The sequence below is a fragment of the Pseudophryne corroboree genome, chromosome 8, assembly GCF_028390025.1.
Source record: "Pseudophryne corroboree isolate aPseCor3 chromosome 8, aPseCor3.hap2, whole genome shotgun sequence".
Lineage (NCBI taxonomy): Eukaryota > Metazoa > Chordata > Amphibia > Anura > Myobatrachidae > Pseudophryne > Pseudophryne corroboree.
This window is the reverse complement of record NC_086451.1, coordinates 459,671,061-459,692,792: the sequence shown is the minus strand read 5'-3', so window position 1 is coordinate 459,692,792 and position 21,732 is coordinate 459,671,061. Positions and strand designations below refer to the sequence as shown.

Genomic DNA, 21,732 nt, shown 5'->3' with positions numbered 1-21,732 from the left:
GGAGCAGGTAGTAATTACACAGGACTGGGGAGTAATAGGATGACAGGGAATGAGCTGGTAGGGGATGACAGGCACAGTACACGTGTGTTACATAGGACCAGGCTCAGAGCAGCACACAGCGCCTACAGGTGGGAGCGGGCAGTAATTACACAGGACTGGGGAGTAATAGGATGACAGGGAATGAGCTGGTAGGGGATGACAGGCACAGTACACGTGTGTTACATAGGACCAGGCTCAGAGCAGCACGCAGCGCCTACAGGTGGGAGCAGGCAGTAATTACACAGGACTGGGGAGTAATAAGATGACAGGGAATGAGCTGGTAGGGGATGACAGGCACAGTACACGTGTGTTACATAGGACCAGGCTCAGAGCAGCACACAGCGCCTACAGGTGGGAGCAGGCAGTAATTACACAGGACTGGGGAGTAATGGGATGACAGGGAATGAGCTGGTAGGGGATGACAGGCACAGTACACGTGTGTTACATAGGACCAGGCTCAGAGCAGCACACAGCGCCTACAGGTGGGAGCAGGCAGTAATTACACAGGACTGGGGAGTAATAGGATGACAGGGAATGAGCTGGTAGGGGATGACAGGCACAGTACACGTGTGTTACATAGGACCAGGCTCAGAGCAGCACACAGCGCCTACAGGTGGGAGCAGGCAGTAATTACACAGGACTGGGGAGTAATAAGATGACAGGGAATGAGCTGGTAGGGGATGACAGGCACAGTACACGTGTGTTACATAGGACCAGGCTCAGAGCAGCACACAGCGCCTACAGGTGGGAGCAGGCAGTAATTACACAGGACTGGGGAGTAATAGGATGACAGGGAATGAGCTGGTAGGGGATGACAGGCACAGTACACGTGTGTTACATAGGACCAGGCTCAGAGCAGCACACAGCGCCTACAGGTGGGAGCGGGCAGTAATTACACAGGACTGGGGAGTAATAGGATGACAGGGAATGAGCTGGTAGGGGATGATAGGCACAGTACACGTGTGTTACATAGGACCAGGCTCAGAGCAGCACACAGCGCCTACAGGTGGGAGCAGGCAGTAATTACACAGGACTGGGGAGTAATGGGATGACAGGGAATGAGCTGGTAGGGGATGACAGGCACAGTACACGTGTGTTACATAGGACCAGGCTCAGAGCAGCACACAGCGCCTACAGGTGGGAGCGGGCAGTAATTACACAGGACTGGGGAGTAATAGGATGACAGGGAATGAGCTGGTAGGGGATGACAGGCACAGTACACGTGTGTTACATAGGACCAGGCTCAGAGCAGCACGCAGCACCTACAGGTGGGAGCAGGTAGTAATTACACAGGACTGGGGAGTAACAGGATGACAGGGAATGAGCTGGTAGGGGATGACAGGCACAGTACACGTGTGTTACATAGGACCAGGATCAGAGCAGCACGCAGCGCCTACAGGTGGGAGCAGGCAGTAATTACACAGGACTGGGGAGTAATAGGATGACAGGGCATGTGGTGGAAGGGGATGACAGGCACAGTACACGTGTGTTACATAGGACCAGGCTCAGAGCAGCACACAGCGCCTACAGGTGGGAGCAGGCAGTAATTACACAGGACTGGGGAGTAATAGGATGACAGGGAATGAGCTGGTAGGGGATGACAGGCACAGTACACGTGTGTTACATAGGACCAGGCTCAGAGCAGCACGCAGCGCCTACAGGTGGGAGCAGGCAGTAATTACACAGGACTGGGGAGTAATAGGATGACAGGGAATGTGGTGGAAGGGGATGACAGGCACAGTACACGTGTTACATAGGGTCAGGCTCAGAGTAACACGCAGAGCTGATACTCATATGGTTGAGCAATGTGTTGCTACAGCATGTGCACAAAAATCACTAAAAACTCCTAGGGATATATTTACTAAAGTGCAGGTTTTTAGAAGTGGAGATTTTGCTCAAAGCGACCAATCAGATTCGAGCTATTATCTTCTAGATGGTGAGGATAAATGATAAGTAGAATATGATTGGTTGCTATGGGAAAAATCACCAATTCTAAAAATCCGCACTTTAGTAAAAATACCTCCTACAGTGTATAGTACAGTATAATACCCCCCGAGTGTAAGTACAGAGGCACTGCTGCCATTGGGAGGCATGGTATTGTGATGTCTTGTCTTGGAAATATGCTGCTAGGCGTTCCTGGGAGGTGGCTGGGAGGTGACTGTGAGTGACTGGGAGGTGACTGCATGGTAACTGGGAGGTGGCTGTGCAATGACTGGTCAGTGACTGGGAGGTGACTGTGCAATGACTGGTCAGTGACTGGGAGGTGACTGTGCAATGACTGGTCAGTGACTGGGAGGTGACTGTGCAATGACTGGTCAGTGACTGGGAGGTGACTGTGCAATGACTGGTCAGTGACTGGGAGGTGACTGTGCAATGACTGGTCAGTGACTGGGAGGTGACTGTGCAATGACTGGTCAGTGACTGGGAGGTGACTGTGCAATGACTGGTCAGTGACTGGGAGGTGACTGTGCAATGACTGGTCAGTGACTAGGAGGTGACTGTGCAATGACTGGTCAGTGACTGGGAGGTGACTGTGCAATGACTGGTCAGTGACTAGGAGGTGGCTGTGCAATGACTGGTCAGTGACTGGGAGGTGGCTGTGCAATGACTGGTCAGTGACTGGGAGGTGACTGTGCAATGACTGGTCAGTGACTGGGAGATGACTGTGCAATGACTGGTCAGTGACTGGGAGGTGACTGTGCAATGACTGGTCAGTGACTAGGAGGTGGCTGTGCAATGACAGGGAGGTGGCTGTGCAATGACTGGTCAGTGACTGGGAAGTGACTGTGCAATGACTGGTCAGTGACTGGGAGGTGACTGTGCAATGACTGGTCAGTGACTAGGAGGTGGCTGTGCAATGACTGGTCAGTGACTGGGAGGTGACTGTGCAATGACTGGGAGGTGACTGTGCAATGACTGGTCAGTGACTGGGAGGTGGCTGTGCAATGACTGGTCAGTGACTGGGAGGTGACTGTGCAATGACTGGTCAGTGACTGGGAGGTGACTGTGCAATGACTGGGAGGTGACTGTGCAATGACTGGTCAGTGACTGGGAGGTGACTGTGCAATGACTGGTCAGTGACTGGGAGGTGACTGTGCAATGACTGGTCAGTGACTGGGAGGTGGCTGTGCAATGACTGGGAGGTGACTGTGCAATGACTGGTCAGTGACTGGGAGGTGACTGTGCAATGACTGGTCAGTGACTGGGAGGTGACTGTGCAATGACTGGTCAGTGACTAGGAGGTGACTGTGCAATGACTGGTCAGTGACTGGGAGGTGACTGTGCAATGACTGGTCAGTGACTGGGAGGTGACTGTGCAATGACTGGTCAGTGACTGGGAGGTGGCTGTGCAATGACTGGTCAGTGACTGGGAGGTGGCTGTGCAATGACTGGTCAGTGACTGGGAGGTGGCTGTGCAATGACTGGTCAGTGACTGGGAGGTGGCTGTGCAATCACTGGTCAGTGACTGGGAGGTGGCTGTGCAATGACTGGTCAGTGACTGGGAGGTGGCTGTGCAATCACTGGTCAGTGACTGGTCAGTGACTGTGCAATGACTGGTCAGTGACTGGGAGGTGGCTGTGCAATGACTGGTCAGCGACTAGGTGGTGGCTTCAGAGATGCACAGGGGTGTTATGTTATGGAAGTGTTTGTGTACACAGATGCTCAGTCACACAGGAAACCATACCCAGAATCCTCCCCTGCCATGAGGCTGGTGCCAGTTTCCATGGTGCGTTTGATTGTGGAGTTTGAAGACTCAGCGGGCGGTGTTACACCATCTACAGACGCTCAGGGTGGCGTCTCCGTCCTTACACACTCCAGGGGGTGGCTCTGTAGCGGCAGCTACATAAAGTCATAGAAGGGCGAATGCGGCCACATCTGCATCCATCTCTGATCAGGCCCATAGTGTGTATGCAGTGTGTGTCGTGTATATACAGATGGAGACATATTTATATTGGCATTTAATAGGATTAACTGAGCCAGGGCAGTCAGACTTAATCCCCTGCTGTAATGACTTAATCCCCTGATGTATTGTTCTCTGTATTGTATAGCAGCTGAGAACAATAGATGGAGGGCTTAAGCCCCGTATTCACGGGCCGATGTGGGAGAGATGTGTGCTGAGCGTGCGGGGGGAGACGGGGGGGCCGCTCATTTCACCCAGCGGGTGAAATGAGCGACCTGCTAGATTGGCCTGCATGGCAGGCCAATCTAGCACCAGCGAAAGCGATGCGCGGGGCTGCGCATCGCTATCGCTGTAGGGGGTACACACTCAGAGATCTTGCTTAAAATCTAAGCAATCTAGTCAGATTGCTTAGATTTTAAGCAGCGATCGCTCCGTGAGTACCCCCCCTTTATGCTAATAAACCATGGTGTGCCTAGGTGCAGCAGAGAAGCCAAGATAAATGTGGCTCCATCTGTATACAGTGTAGTGTGTATGTGTACATACACTGTAGTATATATGATATGTGTTTATGTATACAGTGCAATGTGTGTGTGTATATACAGTGCAATGTGTGTGTGTGTGTGTGTGTGTGTGTGTGTGTGTGTGTGTGTGTGTGTGTATACATGTATACAGTGTGGTGTGTGTGTGTGTGTGTTTACAGTGTAGTGTGTGTGTGTGTGTGTGTGTGTGTGTGTGTGTGTGTATACATGTATACAGTGTGGTGTGTGTGTGTGTGTGTGTGTGTGTGTGTGTGTGTGTGTGTGTGTGTGTATGTGTGTGTATACAGTGTAGTGTGTGTGTGAGTGTGTGTATACAGTGCAGTGTGTTTCTCACCTCCAGTCTGGTTGAAGCGACTCATCACTGTCCTCACATTGTGCTTGCATACAGCCTCATGGAATCTACCAATCTGTGTCTGTATCTCCCAGTACTCCGGTTCCTCATTACTCATCCACGAAGCCACAGGTTGGAAGTGACGAGAGTCGCTGCTATAATGTGTAATCTGCTGATCATCCACATATGCAACTTCAGAGTACTCCGGCAGCCCCGATCCTTTATCTGAGACCCCCGTATGATAATACCGCAGCGTGTGACTGTCTGAGAGACACAGAGACTGTTATATATCACACATATTATACACAGGTACAGTAGTGTATAATATACAGCCCGGTATTACCTGTATACATACATTTATCTTATAGTGTAATAATAATAACAGGTGCAGTAATGTATAATATACAGCCCGGTATTACCTGTATACATAAATTTATCTTATAGTGTAATAATAATAACAACAGGTACAGTAATGTATAATATACAGCCCGGTATTACCTGTATACATACATTTATCTTATAGTGTAATAATAACAACAGGTACAGTAATGTATAATATACAGCCCGGTATTACCTGTATACATACATTTATCTTATAGTGTAATAATAATAACAGGTACAGTAATGTATAATATACAGCCCGGTATTACCTGTATACATACATTTATATTATAGTGTAATAATAATAACAGGTACAGTAATGTATAATATACAGCCCGGTATTACCTGTATACATACATTTATCTTATAGTGTAATAATAATAACAGGTACAGTAATGTGTAATATACAGCCCGGTATTACCTGTATACATACATTTATCTTATAGTGTAATAATAATAACAGGTACAGTAATGTATAATATACAGCCCGGTATTACCTGTATACATACATTTATCTTATAGTGTAATAATAATAACTAGAGATGAGCGCCTGAAATTTTTCGGGTTTTGTGTTTTGGTTTTGGGTTCGGTTCCGCGGCCGTGTTTTGGGTTCGAACGCGTTTTGGCAAAACCTCACCGAATTATTTTTGTCGGATTCGGGTGTGTTTTGGATTCGGGTGTTTTTTTCCAAAAACACTAAAAAACAGCTTAAATCATAGAATTTGGGGGTCATTTTGATCCCAAAGTATTATTAACCTCAAAAACCATAATTTACACTCATTTTCAGTCTATTCTGAATACCTCACACCTCACAATATTATTTTTAGTCCTAAAATTTGCACCGAGGTCGCTGTGTGAGTAAGATAAGCGACCCTAGTGGCCGACACAAACACCGGGCCCATCTAGGAGTGGCACTGCAGTGTCACGCAGGATGTCCCTTCCAAAAAACCCTCCCCAAACAGCACATGACGCAAAGAAAAAAAGAGGCGCAATGAGGTAGCTGTGTGAGTAAGATTAGCGACCCTAGTGGCCGACACAAACACCGGGCCCATCTAGGAGTGGCACTGCAGTGTCACGCAGGATGGCCCTTCCAAAAAACCCTCCCCAAACAGCACATGACGCAAAGAAAAAAAGAGGCGCAATGAGGTAGCTGACTGTGTGAGTAAGATTAGCGACCCTAGTGGCCGACACAAACACCGGGCACATCTAGGAGTGGCACTGCAGTGTCACGCAGGATGTCCCTTCCAAAAAACCCTCCCCAAACAGCACATGACGCAAAGAAAAAAAGAGGCGCAATGAGGTAGCTGTGTGAGTAAGATTAGCGACCCTAGTGGCCGACACAAACACCGGGCCCATCTAGGAGTGGCACTGCAGTGTCACGCAGGATGTCCCTTCCAAAAAACCCTCCCCAATCAGCACATGATGCAAAGAAAAAGAAAAGAAAAAAGAGGTGCAAGATGGAATTATCCTTGGGCCCTCCCACCCACCCTTATGTTGTATAAACAAAACAGGACATGCACACTTTAACCAACCCATCATTTCAGTGACAGGGTCTGCCACACGACTGTGACTGATATGACGGGTTGGTTTGGACCCCCCCCAAAAAAGAAGCAATTAATCTCTCCTTGCACAAACTGGCTCTACAGAGGCAAGATGTCCACCTCATCTTCACCCTCCGATATATCACCGTGTACATCCCCCTCCTCACAGATTATCAATTCGTCCCCACTGGAATCCACCATCTCAGCTCCCTGTGTACTTTGTGGAGGCAATTGCTGCTGGTCAATGTCTCCGCGGAGGAATTGATTATAATTCATTTTAATGAACATCATCTTCTCCACATTTTCTGGATGTAACCTCGTACGCCGATTGCTGACAAGGTGAGCGGCGGCACTAAACACTCTTTCGGAGTACACACTTGTGGGAGGGCAACTTAGGTAGAATAAAGCCAGTTTGTGCAAGGGCCTCCAAATTGCCTCTTTTTCCTGCCAGTATAAGTACGGACTGTGTGACGTGCCTACTTGGATGCGGTCACTCATATAATCCTCCACCATTCTATCAATGTTGAGAGAATCATATGCAGTGACAGTAGACGACATGTCCGTAATCGTTGTCAGGTCCTTCAGTCCGGACCAGATGTCAGCATCAGCAGTCGCTCCAGACTGCCCTGCATCACCGCCAGCGGGTGGGCTCGGAATTCTGAGCCTTTTCCTCGCACCCCCAGTTGCGGGAGAATGTGAAGGAGGAGATGTTGACAGGTCGCGTTCCGCTTGACTTGACAATTTTGTCACCAGCAGGTCTTTCAACCCCAGCAGACCTGTGTCTGCCGGAAAGAGAGATCCAAGGTAGGCTTTAAATCTAGGATCGAGCACGGTGGCCAAAATGTAGTGCTCTGATTTCAACAGATTGACCACCCGTGAATCCTTGTTAAGCGAATTAAGGGCTGCATCCACAAGTCCCACATGCCTAGCGGAATCGCTCCGTGTTAGCTCCTTCTTCAATGCCTCCAGCTTCTTCTGCAAAAGCCTGATGAGGGGAATGACCTGACTCAGGCTGGCAGTGTCTGAACTGACTTCACGTGTGGCAAGTTCAAAGGGCATCAGAACCTTGCACAACGTTGAAATCATTCTCCACTGCACTTGAGACAGGTGCATTCCATCTCCTATATCGTGCTCAATTGTATAGGCTTGAATGGCCTTTTGCTGCTCCTCCAACCTCTGAAGCATATAGAGGGTTGAATTCCACCTCGTTACCACTTCTTGCTTCAGATGATGGCAGGGCAGGTTCAGTAGTTTTTGGTGGTGCTCCAGTCTTCTGTACGTGGTGCCTGTACGCCGAAAGTGTCCCGCAATTTTTCTGGCCACCGACAGCATCTCTTGCACGCCCCTGTCGTTTTTTAAAAAATTCTGCACCACCAAATTCAAGGTATGTGCAAAACATGGGACGTGCTGGAATTTGCCCATATTTAATGCACACACAATATTGCTGGCGTTGTCCGATGCCACAAATCCACAGGAGAGTCCAATTGGGGTAAGCCATTCCGCGATGATCTTCCTCAGTTGCCGTAAGAGGTTTTCAGCTGTGTGCGTATTCTGGAAAGCGGTGATACAAAGCGTAGCCTGCCTAGGAAAGAGTTGGCGTTTGCGAGATGCTGCTACTGGTGCCGCCGCTGCTGTTCTTGCGGCGGGAGTCCATACATCTACCCAGTGGGCTGTCACAGTCATATAGTCCTGACCCTGCTCTGCTCCACTTGTCCACATGTCCGTGGTTAAGTGGACATTGGGTACAACTGCATTTTTTAGGACACTGGTGAGTCTTTTTCTGACGTCCGTGTACATTCTCGGTATCGCCTGCCTAGAGAAGTGGAACCTAGATGGTATTTGGTAACGGGGGCACACTGCCTCAATAAATTGTCTAGTTCCCTGTGAACTAACGGCGGATACCGGACGCACGTCTAACACCAACATAGTTGTCAAGGACTCAGTTATCCGCTTTGCAGTAGGATGACTGCTGTGATATTTCATCTTCCTCGCAAAGGACTGTTGAACAGTCAATTGCTTACTGGAAGTAGTACAAGTGGGCTTACGACTTCCCCTCTGGGATGACCATCGACTCCCAGCGGCAACAACAGCAGCGCCAGCAGCAGTAGGCGTTACACGCAAGGATGCATCGGAGGAATCCCAGGCAGGAGAGGACTCGTCAGACTTGCCAGTGACATGGCCTGCAGGACTATTGGCATTCCTGGGGAAGGAGGAAATTGACACTGAGGGAGTTGGTGGGGTGGTTTGCGTGAGCTTGGTTACAAGAGGAAGGGATTTACTGGTCAGTGGACTGCTTCCGCTGTCACCCAAAGTTTTTGAACTTGTCACTGACTTATTATGAATGCGCTGCAGGTGACGTATAAGGGAGGATGTTCCGAGGTGGTTAACGTCCTTACCCCTACTTATTACAGCTTGACAAAGGGAACACACGGCTTGACACCTGTTGTCCGCATTTCTGGTGAAATACCTCCACACCGAAGAGCTGATTTTTTTGGTATTTTCACCTGGCATGTCAACGGCCATATTCCTCCCACGGACAACAGGTGTCTCCCCGGGTGCCTGACTTAAACAAACCACCTCACCATCAGAATCCTTCTGGTCAATTTCCTCCCCAGCGCCAGCAACACCCATATCCTCCTCATCCTGGTGTACTTCAACACTGACATCTTCAATCTGACTATCAGGAACTGGACTGCGGGTGCTCCTTCCAGCACTTGCAGGGGGCATGCAAATAGTGGAAGGCGCATGCTCTTCACGTCCAGTGTTGGGAAGGTCAGGCATCGCAAACGACACAATTGGACTCTCCTTGTGGATTTGGGATTTCAAAGAACGCACAGTTCTTTGCGGTGCTTTTGCCAGCTTGAGTCTTTTCAGTTTTCTAGCGAGAGGCTGAGTGCTTCCATCCTCATGTGAAGCTGAACCACTAGCCATGAACATAGGCCAGGGCCTCAGCCGTTCCTTGCCACTCCGTGTGGTAAATGGCATATTGGCAAGTTTACGCTTCTCCTCCGACAATTTTATTTTAGGTTTTGGAGTCCTTTTTTTTCTGATATTTGGTGTTTTGGATTTGACATGCTCTGTACTATGACATTGGGCATCGGCCTTGGCAGACGACGTTGCTGGCATTTCATCGTCTCGGCCATGACTAGTGGCAGCAGCTTCAGCACGAGGTGGAAGTGGATCTTGATCTTTCCCTAATTTTGGAACCTCAACTTTTTTGTTCTCCATATTTTATAGGCAGAACTAAAAGGCACCTCAGGTAAACAATGGAGATGGATGGATTGGATACTAGTATACAATTATGGACGGACTGCCACGGTTAGGTGGTATAAAAAAACCACGGTTAGGTGGTATATATTGTAATACAATTATGGATGGACGGACTGCCTGCCGAGTGCCGACACAGAGGTAGCCACAGCCGTGAACTACCGCACTGTACACTGGTTGATAAAGAGATAGTAGTATACTCGTAACAACTAGTATGACTGACTATGACGGTATAAAGAATGAAAAAAAAACCACGGTTAGGTGGTATATATTGTAATACAATTATGGATGGACGGACTGCCTGCCGAGTTCCGACACAGAGGTAGCCACAGCCGTGAACTACCGCACTGTACACTGGTTGATAAAGAGATAGTAGTATACTCGTAACAACTAGTATGACTGACTATGACGGTATAAAGAATGAAAAAAAAACCACGGTTAGGTGGTATATATTATAATACAATTATGGATGGACGGACTGCCTGCCGACTGCCGACACAGAGGTAGCCACAGCCGTGAACTACCGCACTGTACACTGGTTGATAAAGAGATAGTAGAATACTCGTAACAACTAGTATGACACTATGACGGTATAAAGAATGAAAAAAAAAACACGGTTAGGTGGTATATATTATAATACAATTATGGATGGACGGACTGCCTGCCGACTGCCGACACAGAGGTAGCCACAGCCGTGAACTACCGCACTGTACACTGGTTGATAAAGAGATAGTAGTATACTCGTAACAACTAGTATGACACTATGACGGTATAAAGAATGAAAAAAAAACCACGGTTAGGTGGTATATATTATAATAATACAATTATGGATGGACGGACTGCCTGCCGACTGCCGACACAGAGGTAGCCACAGCCGTGAACTACCGCACTGTACACTGGTTGATAAAGAGATAGTAGTATACTCGTAACAACTAGTATGACTATGACGACGGTATAAAGAAAGAAAAAAAAATACCACGGTTAGGTGGTATATAATTATACAATTATGGATGGACGGACTGCCTGCCGTGTGCCGACTGCCGACACAGAGGTAGCCACAGCCGTGAACTACCGCACTGTACTGTGTCTGCTGCTAATATAGACTGGTTGATAAAGAGATAGTATACAACAATATACTACTATACTGGTGGTCAGGCACTGGTCACCACTAGTCACACTGGCAGTGGCACTCCTGCAGCAAAAGTGTGCACTGTTTAATTTTAAATTAATATAATATTATGTACTCCTGGCTCCTGCTATAACAACCTGCAGTGCTCCCCAGTCTCCCCCACAATTATTATAAGCTTTTATACATTGATGTGCAGCACACTGGGCTGAGCTGAGTGCACACAGACTGAGTCACACTGTGTGACTGCTGTGTATCGTTTTTTTCAGGCAGAGAACGGATATAGCAGAGAACGGATATATTAAATAAAAGTTAACTTAACAACAACTGCACTGGTCACTGTGGTAAACTCTGTCTGCACAATCTCTCTCTCTCTCTCTCTCTTCTAATCTATTCTAATGGAGAGGACGCCAGCCACGTCCTCTCCCTATCAATCTCAATGCACGTGTGAAAATGGCGGCGACGCGCGGCTCCTTATATAGAATCCGAGTCTCGCGAGAATCCGACAGCGTCATGATGACGTTCGGGCGCGCTCGGGTTAACCGAGCAAGGCGGGAAGATCCGAGTCGCTCGGACCCGTGAAAAAAAAAGTGAAGTTCGTGCGGGTTCGGATTCAAAGAAACCGAACCCGCTCATCTCTAATAATAACAGGTATAGTAATGTATAATATACAGCCCGGTATTACCTGTATACATACATTTATCTTATAGTGTAATAATAATAACAGGTATAGTAATGTGTAATATACAGCCCGGTATTACCTGTATACATACATTTATCTTATAGTGTAATAATAATAACAGGTACAGTAATGTATAATATACAGCCCGGTATTACCTGTATACATACATTTATCTTATAGTGTAATAATAATAACAGGTACAGTAATGTGTAATATACAGCCCGGTATTACCTGTATACATACATTTATCTTATAGTGTAATAATAATAACAGGTACAGTAATGTATAATATACACCCCGGTATTACCTGTATACATACATTTATCTTATAGTGTAATAATAATAACAGGTATAGTAATGTATAATACACAGCCCGGTATTACCTGTATACATACATTTATCTTATAGTGTAATAATAATAACAGGTACAGTAATGTATAATACACAGCCCGGTATTACCTGTATACATACATTTATCTTATAGTGTAATAATAATAACAGGTACAGTAATGTATAATATACAGCCCGGTATTACCTGTATACATACATTTATCTTATAGTGTAATAATAATAATAACAGGTACAGTAATGTATAATATACAGCCCGGTATTACCTGTATACATAAATTTATCTTATAGTGTAATAATAATAACAACAGGTACAGTAATGTATAATATACAGCCCGGTATTACCTGTATACATACATTTATCTTATAGTGTAATAATAATAACAGGTACAGTAATGTATAATATACAGCCCGGTATTACCTGTATACATACATTTATCTTATAGTGTAATAATAATAACAGGTACAGTAATGTATAATATACACCCCGGTATTACCTGTATACATACATTTATCTTATAGTGTAATAATAATAACAGGTATAGTAATGTATAATACACAGCCCGGTATTACCTGTATACATACATTTATCTTCTAGTGTAATAATAATAATAACAGGTACAGTAATGTATAATATACAGCCCGGTATTACCTGTATACATAAATTTATCTTATAGTGTAATAATAATAACAACAGGTACAGTAATGTATAATATACAGCCCGGTATTACCTGTATACATACATTTATCTTATAGTGTAATAATAATAACAGGTACAGTAATGTATAATATACAGCCCGGTATTACCTGTATACATACATTTATCTCATAGTGTAATAATAATAACAGGTATAGTAATGTATAATATGCAGCCCGGTATTACCTGTATACATACATTTATCTTATAGTGTAATAATAATAATAACAGGTACAGTAATGTATAATATACAGCCCGGTATTACCTGTATACATACATTTATCTCATAGTGTAATAATAATAACAGGTACAGTAATGTATAATATACATCCCGGTATTATCTGTATACATACATTTATCTTATAGTGTAATAATAACATCAGGTACAGTAATGTATAATATACAGCCCGGTATTACCTGTATACATACATTTATCTTATAGTGTAATAATAACATCAGGTACAGTAATGTATAATATACAGCCCGGTATTACCTGTATACATACATTTATCTCATAGTGTAATAATAACAGGTACAGTAATGTATAATATACAGCCCAGTATTACCTGTATACATACATTTATCTTATAGTGTAATAATAATAACAGGTACAGTAATGTATAATACACAGCCCGGTATTACCTGTATACATACATTTATCTTATAGTGTAATAATAACATCAGGTACAGTAATGTATAATATACAGCCCGGTATTACCTGTATATAATACATACATTTATCTTATAGTGTAATAATAACATCAGGTACAGTAATGTATAATATACAGCCCGGTATTACCTGTATACATACATTTATCTTATAGTGTAATAATAATAACAGGTACAGTAATGTATAATATACAGCCCGGTATTACCTGTTACATACATTTATCTTATAGTGTAATAATAATAACAGGTACAGTAATGTATAATAGACAGCCCGGTATTACCTGTATACATACATTTATCTTATAGTGTAATAATAACAGGTACAGTAATGTATAATATACAGGCCGGTATTACCTGTATACATACATTTATCTTATAGTGTAATAATAATACCAGGTACAGTAGTGTATAATATACAGCCCGGTATTACCTGTATACATACATTTATCTTATAGTGTAATAATAACAGGTACAGTAATGTATAATATACAGGCCGGTATTACCTGTATACATACATTTATCTTATAGTGTAATAATAATAACAGGTACAGTAATGTATAATATACATCCCGGTATTACCTGTATACATACATTTATCTTATAGTGTAATAATAATAACAGGTACAGTAATGTATAATATACAGCCCGGTATTACCTGTATACATACATTTATCTTATAGTGTAATAATAATAACAGGTACAGTAATGTATAATATACAGCCCGGTATTACCTGTATACATACATTTATCTCATAGTGTAATAATAATAACAGGTACAGTAATGTATAATATACAGCCCGGTATTACCTGTATACATACATTTATCTTATAGTGTAATAATAACAGGTACAGTAATGTATAATATACAGCCCGGTATTACCTGTATACATACATTTATCTCATAGTGTAATAATAACATCAGGTACAGTAATGTATAATATACAGCCCGGTATTACCTGTATACATACATTTATCTTATAGTGTAATAATAATAACAGGTACAGTAATGTATAATATACAGCCCGGTATTACCTGTATACATACATTTATCTTATAGTGTAATAATAACATCAGGTACAGTAATGTATAATATACAGCCCGGTATTACCTGTATACATACATTTATCTTATAGTGTAATAATAATAACAGGTACAGTAATGTATAATATACAGCCCGGTATTACCTGTATACATACATTTATCTTATAGTGTAATAATAATGACAGGTACAGTAATGTATAATATACAGCCCGGTATTACCTGTATACATACATTTATCTCATAGTGTAATAATAACATCAGGTACAGTAATGTATAATATACAGCCCGGTATTACCTGTATACATACATTTATCTTATAGTGTAATAATAATAACAGGTACAGTAATGTATAATATACAGCCCGGTATTACCTGTATACATACATTTATCTTATAGTGTAATAATAATAACAGGTACAGTAATGTATAATATACAGCCCGGTATTACCTGTATACATACATTTATCTTATAGTGTAATAATAATAACAGGTACAGTAATGTATAATATACAGCCCGGTATTACCTGTACATTTATCTTCTAGTGTAATAATAGGATATTAATTACCTACCGGTAAATCCTTTTCTCATAGTGCGTTGAGGATGCTGGGGTCCACATTAGTACCATGGGGTATAGACGGGTCCACTAGGAGCCACTGGCACTGTAAGAGTTTGAGAGTGTGGACTGGCTCCTCCCTCTATGCCCCTCCTACCAGACTCAGTCTAGAAACTGTGCCCGAGGAGACAGACAACTTCGAGAGAAGGATTTTACACAGATAGTGGTGATATTCATACCAGCTCACACATACAAGGCAAACCAAGCTAACCAGCCTGAAACATCAGCAACGGCTGAACAATGGCCCTCAGTCCGAGTTGTTTGCTCGCTAGCTGCTTCTAGCAGCATTGCACACGCTAGGCCGCCGCCCTCTGGGAGTGTATCTTAGCATAGCAGAATTGCAAACGAAAGATTAGCAGAATTGCTACTAAATAATTCCTTGCAGTTTCTGAGTAGCTCCAGACCTACTCCTATCTTGCGATCACCTCAGTCAGTTTAGTTCCTGCTTTGACGTCACAAACACGCCCTGCGTTCTGCCAGCCACTCCCCCGTTTCTCCAGCCACTCCTGCGTTTTATCCTGACACGCCTGCGTTTTTTAGCAAACTCCCTGAAAACGCTGAGTTGCCGCCCAGAAACACCCACTTCCTGTCAATCAAACAACGAACACTCGAGCGACTGAAAAATGTCGCTCGAGCTCCAGTAAAACTACTAAGTTTTGTGTTATATTACTTAGCGCAGGTGCGCTGCGTACCATGCGCATGTGCATTTTCCACCTAATCGCTGCGTTGCAAAAAACGGCAAGCGAACAACTCGGAATGACCACCAATATTACTTAACCAAGTAACAAAATAGTACTTAACCAAGAACTAAGCAGTACTGAACTAAGTAACCACTGCAGGATCACAAAGCGCTGGGCGGGAGCCCAGCATCCTCTACGGACTACGAGAAAAGGATTTACCGGTAGGTAATTAAAATCCTATTTTCTCTTACGTCCTGGGGGGTAATTCCAAGTTGATTGCAGCAGGGAATTTTTTAGCAGTTGGGCAAAACCATGGGGGTCATTCCGAGTTGTTCGCTCGGTAAATTTCTTCGCATCGCAGCGATTTTCCGCTTAGTGCGCATGCGCAATGTCCGCACTGCGACTGCGCCAAAGTAAATTTGCTATGCAGTTAGGAATTTTACTCACGGTTTTTTCTTCGTTCTGGTGATCGTAATGTGATTGACAGGAAGTGGGTGTTTCTGGGCGGAAACTGGACGTTTTATGGGTGTGTGTGAAAAAACGCTACTGTTTCTGGGAAAAACGCGGGAGTGGCTGGAGAAACGGAGGAGTGGTTGGGCGAACGCTGGGTGTGTTTGTGACGTCAAACCAGGAACGACAAGCACTGAACTGATCGCACTGGCAGAGTAAGTCTCGAGTTACTCAGAAACTGCACAGAGATGTCTTATCGCAATATTGCGAATCTTTCGTTCGCAATTTTAAGTAGCTAAGATTCACTCCCAGTAGGCGGCGGCTTAGCGTGTGCAATGCTGCTAAAAGCAGCTTACGAGCGAACAACTCGGAATGACACCCCATGTGCACTGCAGGGGAGGCAGATTTAACATGTGCAGAGGGAGTTAGATTTGGGTGTGGTGTGTTCAATCTGCAATCTAATTTGCAGTATAACAACAAAGCAGCCAGTATTTACCCTGCACAGAAACACTATGGGGGTAATTCCAAGTTGATCGCAGCAGGAAATTTTTTAGCAGTTGGACAAAACCATGTGCACTGCAGGGGAGGCAGATATTACATGTGCAGAGAGAGTTAGATTTGGGTGGGTTATTTTGTTTCTGTGCAGGGTAAATACTGGCTGCTTTATTGTTACACTGCAATTTAGATTGCAGATTGAACACACCCCACCCAAATCTAACTCTCTCTATACATGTTATATCTGCCTCCCCTGCAGTGCACATGGTTTTGCCCAACTGCTAAAAAATTTCCTGCTGCGATCAACTTGGAATTACCCCCTATAACCCACCCAAATCTAACCCTTTCTGCAAATGTTATATCTGCCCCCCCCCTGCAGGGCACATGGTTTTGCCCAACTGCTGAAAAATTTCCTGCTGCGATCAACTTGGAATTACCCCCTAGAGGACGCTGGGGTTCACATTAGTACCATGGGGATGTACCAAAGCTCCCAGAACGGGAGGGAGAGCGCGGAGGCTCCTGCAGAACTGATTGACCAAACTTCAGGTCCTCAGCGGCCAAGGTATCGAACTTGTAGAACTTGGCAAACATGTTCGACCCCGACCAAGTAGCCACTCGGCATTGCTGTAAAGCCGAGACACCCCAGGCAGCCGCACAGGAAGGCACCACCTTACGAGTAGAGTGGGCCTTAACAGACGTAGGACACTGCAATCCTGCCGTAGTATACGTATGCTGAATAGTGAACCTGATCCAGCGAGATATCGCCTGCTTAGAAGCACGACACCCAAGTTTCTTGGGATCATACAGGACAAACAGAGAGTCCAATTTTCTGTGACGAGTAGTCCTCTTCACATAGATTTTCAGAGCCCTTACAACATCCAAGGACATTGATGAAATTGAGGAGCCAGTAGCAACTGGCACCACAATAGGTTGGTTGATATGAAATGCCGACACAACCTTCAGAAGGAACTGCGGACGTGTCCAGAGCTCAGCTCTGTCTTCATGGAAGATCAAATAGGGGCTCTTACAAGGCAAAGCCCCCAGCTCCGACACACGTCTAGCAGAAGCTAAGGCCAACAAAGTGACGGCCTTCCATGTGAGAAACTTGACCTCAACCTCCTGTCGAGGCTCGAACCAATCCGATTGGAGAAACTGCAGCACCACGTTAAGATCCCATGGTGCCGTTGGCAGCACAAAGGGAGGCTGGATGTGCAGAACTCCTTTCAAAAAGGTCTGAACCTCCGGGAGGGAAGCCAACTGTTTCTGGAAGAAAATGGATAGGGATGAAATCTGGACCTTTACGGATCCCAACCTCAGGCCCATATCCACACCTGCTTGCAGGAAGAGGAGAAACCATCCCAGTTGAAACTCCACCGTAGGAAACTTCTTGGACTCACACCAAGATACATATTTTTACCAAATACGATGGTAATGTTTAGACGTTACTCCTTTCCTAGCCTATATCAGGGTAGGAATAACCTTGTTCGGAATGCCCTTCCGAGCTAATATCTGGCGTTCAACCTCCATGCCGTCAAATGTAGCCGCGGTAAGTCTTGATGAGCAAACGGCCCCTGCTGCAGCAGGTCCTCCCAAAGAGGAAGAGGCCTTGGCTCTTCTAGCAGTAAATCCAGAAGATCCGCATACCAAGACCTTCTTGGCCAGTCTGGAGCAATGAGAATCGCTTGAACTCTTGTTCTCCTTATGAGTTTTAGAACTCTTGGAATGAGTGGAAGTGGAGGAAACATGTACACCGACTGGAACACCCACGGAGTCACTAGGGCGTCCACCGCCACGGCTTGCGGGTCCCTTTACCTGGAACAATAACACCAAAGCTTCTTGTTGAGACGATAGGTCATCATGTCTATTTGCGGTACACCCCAAGGATCTGTTACCTCCGTGAACACCTCCGGATGGAGTCCCCACTCCCCTGGATAGAGATCGTGTCTGCTGAGGAAGTCCACTTCCCAGTTGTCTACTCCCTGAATGAAGACTGCTTACAGAGCCAACGCGTGTTTGTCTGCCCAGGGGATGATTCTTGTTACCTCTGACATTGCAGCTCTGCTCTTCGTTCCGCCCTGTTGGTTTATGTAAGCCACTGTTGTTACATTGTCCGACTGCACTTGAATGGCTCGATCTCGCAGAAGATGGGCCGCTTGGAGAAGACCGTTGTAAACGGCTTAGTTCCAGAATGTTTATCAGTAGGCTGGATTCCAGGTTTGACCACCTTCCTCAGAAGGTTTCCCCCTGAGTGACTGCGCCCCAGCCCCTGAGACTTGCATCCGTGGTTAGAAGGATCCAGTCCTAAATCCCGAACCTGCAGGCCTCCAGAAGGTGAGGTAGTTGTAGCCACCAGAGGAGTGAAAACCTGGCTTTTGGCGACAGACGTATTCTCTGGTGCATGTGTAGATGAGATCCCGACCACTTGTCCAGGAGATCCAGTTGGAAGGACCAAGCATGAAACCTCCCTTACTGTAGAGCCTCTTAAGAGGCTACCATCTTCCCCAGAAGGCGAATGCACTGATGAACCGACACCCGGGCTGGCTTCAGGACATCCTGGACCATTGTTTGTATCACCAACACTTTTTCCTCTGTCAGAAAAACCCTCTGCACTTCTGTGTCGAGGATCATTCCCAGAAAAGACAACCTCCTGGTTGGTTCCAAATGTGATTTTGGAAGATTCAGGATCCAACCGTGTTCCCTGAGTAGATGCGTCGTGAGAACTATGGACTGTAACAGCTTCTCCTTGGACGATGCCTTTATCAGCAGATCATCCAGATATGGAATTATGTTCACCCCCTGCCTGCGGAGGAGAACCATCATTTCCGCCATCACCTTGGTGAATACCCTCGTTGCTGTGGAGAGACCGAATGGCAGGACCTGGAATTGAAAATGACAGTCCAACAGAGCAAATCGGAGATAAGCTTGATGCGGCAGCCAAATCGGAATGTGGAGGTATGCATCCTTGATATCCAGGGATACCAGGAATTCCCCCTCCTCCAGACCTGATATCACCGCCCTTAGGGACTCCATTTTGAACTTGAACTCCCTTAGGAAGGGGTTTAGCGATTTTAAGTTCAGAATGGGCCTGACCGAACCATCCGGTTTTGGTACCACGAAAAGGTTTGAATAGTAACCTTTGTTTTGTATATGGGGAGGAACTGGTACAATAACCTGTGCCTCCACCAACTTCTGGATGGCTTCCTGTAGGATAGTCCTGTCTGCCAGCAAAGCTGGCAAGCCTGATTTGAAGAACCGGTGATGAGGGAGATCTCGAAATTCCATCCTGTACCCCTGGGACACAATATCTTGCACCCAGGGATTAAGGCTGGACGACACCCAGACATGACTGAAATGCCTGAGTCTCGCCCCCACCGGTTCCACCTCCAGGCCACACGGTCCACCATCATGCTGAGGACTTTGGCGTACCAGAAGTAGGTTTCTGTTCCTGGGAACCTGCTGCAGCAGGTTTCTTGAATTTCGGCCGACCTCCTCTAAAGAAGGTGTTAGACGGCTTGGCCTTTCGTGCTTTGGCAGTCCGAAAGGACTGAGATGCAGCTGAAGAAAAGGGTTTCTTCATAGCAGGTGCAGCTGAGGGAAGAAAAGGAAACTTACCCGCTGTAGCCGTGGAAATCCACGCATCCAACGCTTCCCTAAAGAGAGCCTGACCTGTGTAGGGTAGGGTCTCCACACCTCTGCTGGATTCCGCGTCGGCAGACTACTGGCGCAGCCAAAGTCCCCTACGAGCTGAGACGGACATGGAAGATATCCCTGCAGCCATGGAACCCAGGTCTTTCATGGATTCCACCATAAATCCTGCAGAATCCTGTATGTTACGTAAAAACAATTCCACATAACTTTTATCCATTGTATCCAAATCCTCAAGTAACGTGCCTGACCACTTTACTATAGCTTTGGAAATCCATGCACAGACAATAGTAGGACGTAGTATCGCCCCTGAAGCCGTGTATATGGATTTGAGCGTAGTGTCAATTTTGCGATCAGCTGGCTCTTTTAAGGCGGTAGATCCTGGAACAGGTAAAACCACCTTTTTTGAGAGTCTGGATACAACTATGGGTGGGTTTTCAAATTTTTTCCTATCCTCCTCAGGGAAGGGGAAAAGCAACCAGAACCCTTCTAGGGATCTGGAATTTTTTCTGCGGGTTTTCTCATGCTTTCTCAAATATAGAATTTAATTCTTTAGACGCAGGGAAGGTTAGCAAGGCTTTCTTATTGTCAGTGAAGTAAGCCTCCTCAACCTGAACAGGTGTTATATCCGCAATATTCAACACATCTCTAATAGCCTCTATCATCAACTGCACCCCGTTTGCAAGAGATGCCGCCCCCCGCAGCACATCCCCCTCACCGTCTGCCGTGTCAGAATCGGTATCCGTGTCATCTTGCATAATCTGGGCAAGAGCACGCTTGTGGGAACATACAGTAGGGGGTCCTGAGGTAACAGAACCGGACCAAACTGCCATAGAGTTCTGTAAAACCTGAGCTGCAGATTCATTCTGTGCAACCCTAGTAGAAATCTGAGAAATCATGGATTTGATAGAGGATAACCACTCAGGCTCCCTTGCTGGTAACTGCGCTAAGACAGTGCAATCCTGATTACATGGAATGGGATCATCCTGAGAGAACATATCCTCTGCAGCATATGATACAGAGTCCCTGGACATAGCTTAATGGAGACCACAGACACTCCACACACACACACACACACACACACACACACACACACACGAGGACAGACAGAGTCCCACCCCCAAGAATGGCAAGAGAGACATAGAGATTGGAGCCAACCCACACACAGCGCTTTTAACCAAAGGGAGACCCCATGTCAGCGCTGACTGTGCACCTTAATAGGTTACACAGTCTTTATACAGCCCCCCCCCGCCCCTTATACAACCGCCTGGTACCGTAAGAGATAGC

The 21,732-nt window shown here is 45.4% G+C and overlaps 1 protein-coding gene across 1 annotated transcript in view; it reads right to left on the bottom strand.

The window, feature by feature from the left end:
• The window catches only part of LOC134949965 (class I histocompatibility antigen, Gogo-B*0102 alpha chain-like), a 288,485-nt gene that overhangs the window by 257,310 nt on the left and 9,443 nt on the right, over positions 1-21,732 (bottom strand). Inside the window, exon 2 of the mRNA XM_063938645.1 lies at positions 4,814-5,074. Coding sequence (XP_063794715.1) covers positions 4,814-5,074 — 261 coding nt within the window. The remainder of the gene's footprint in view (positions 1-4,813; positions 5,075-21,732) is intronic.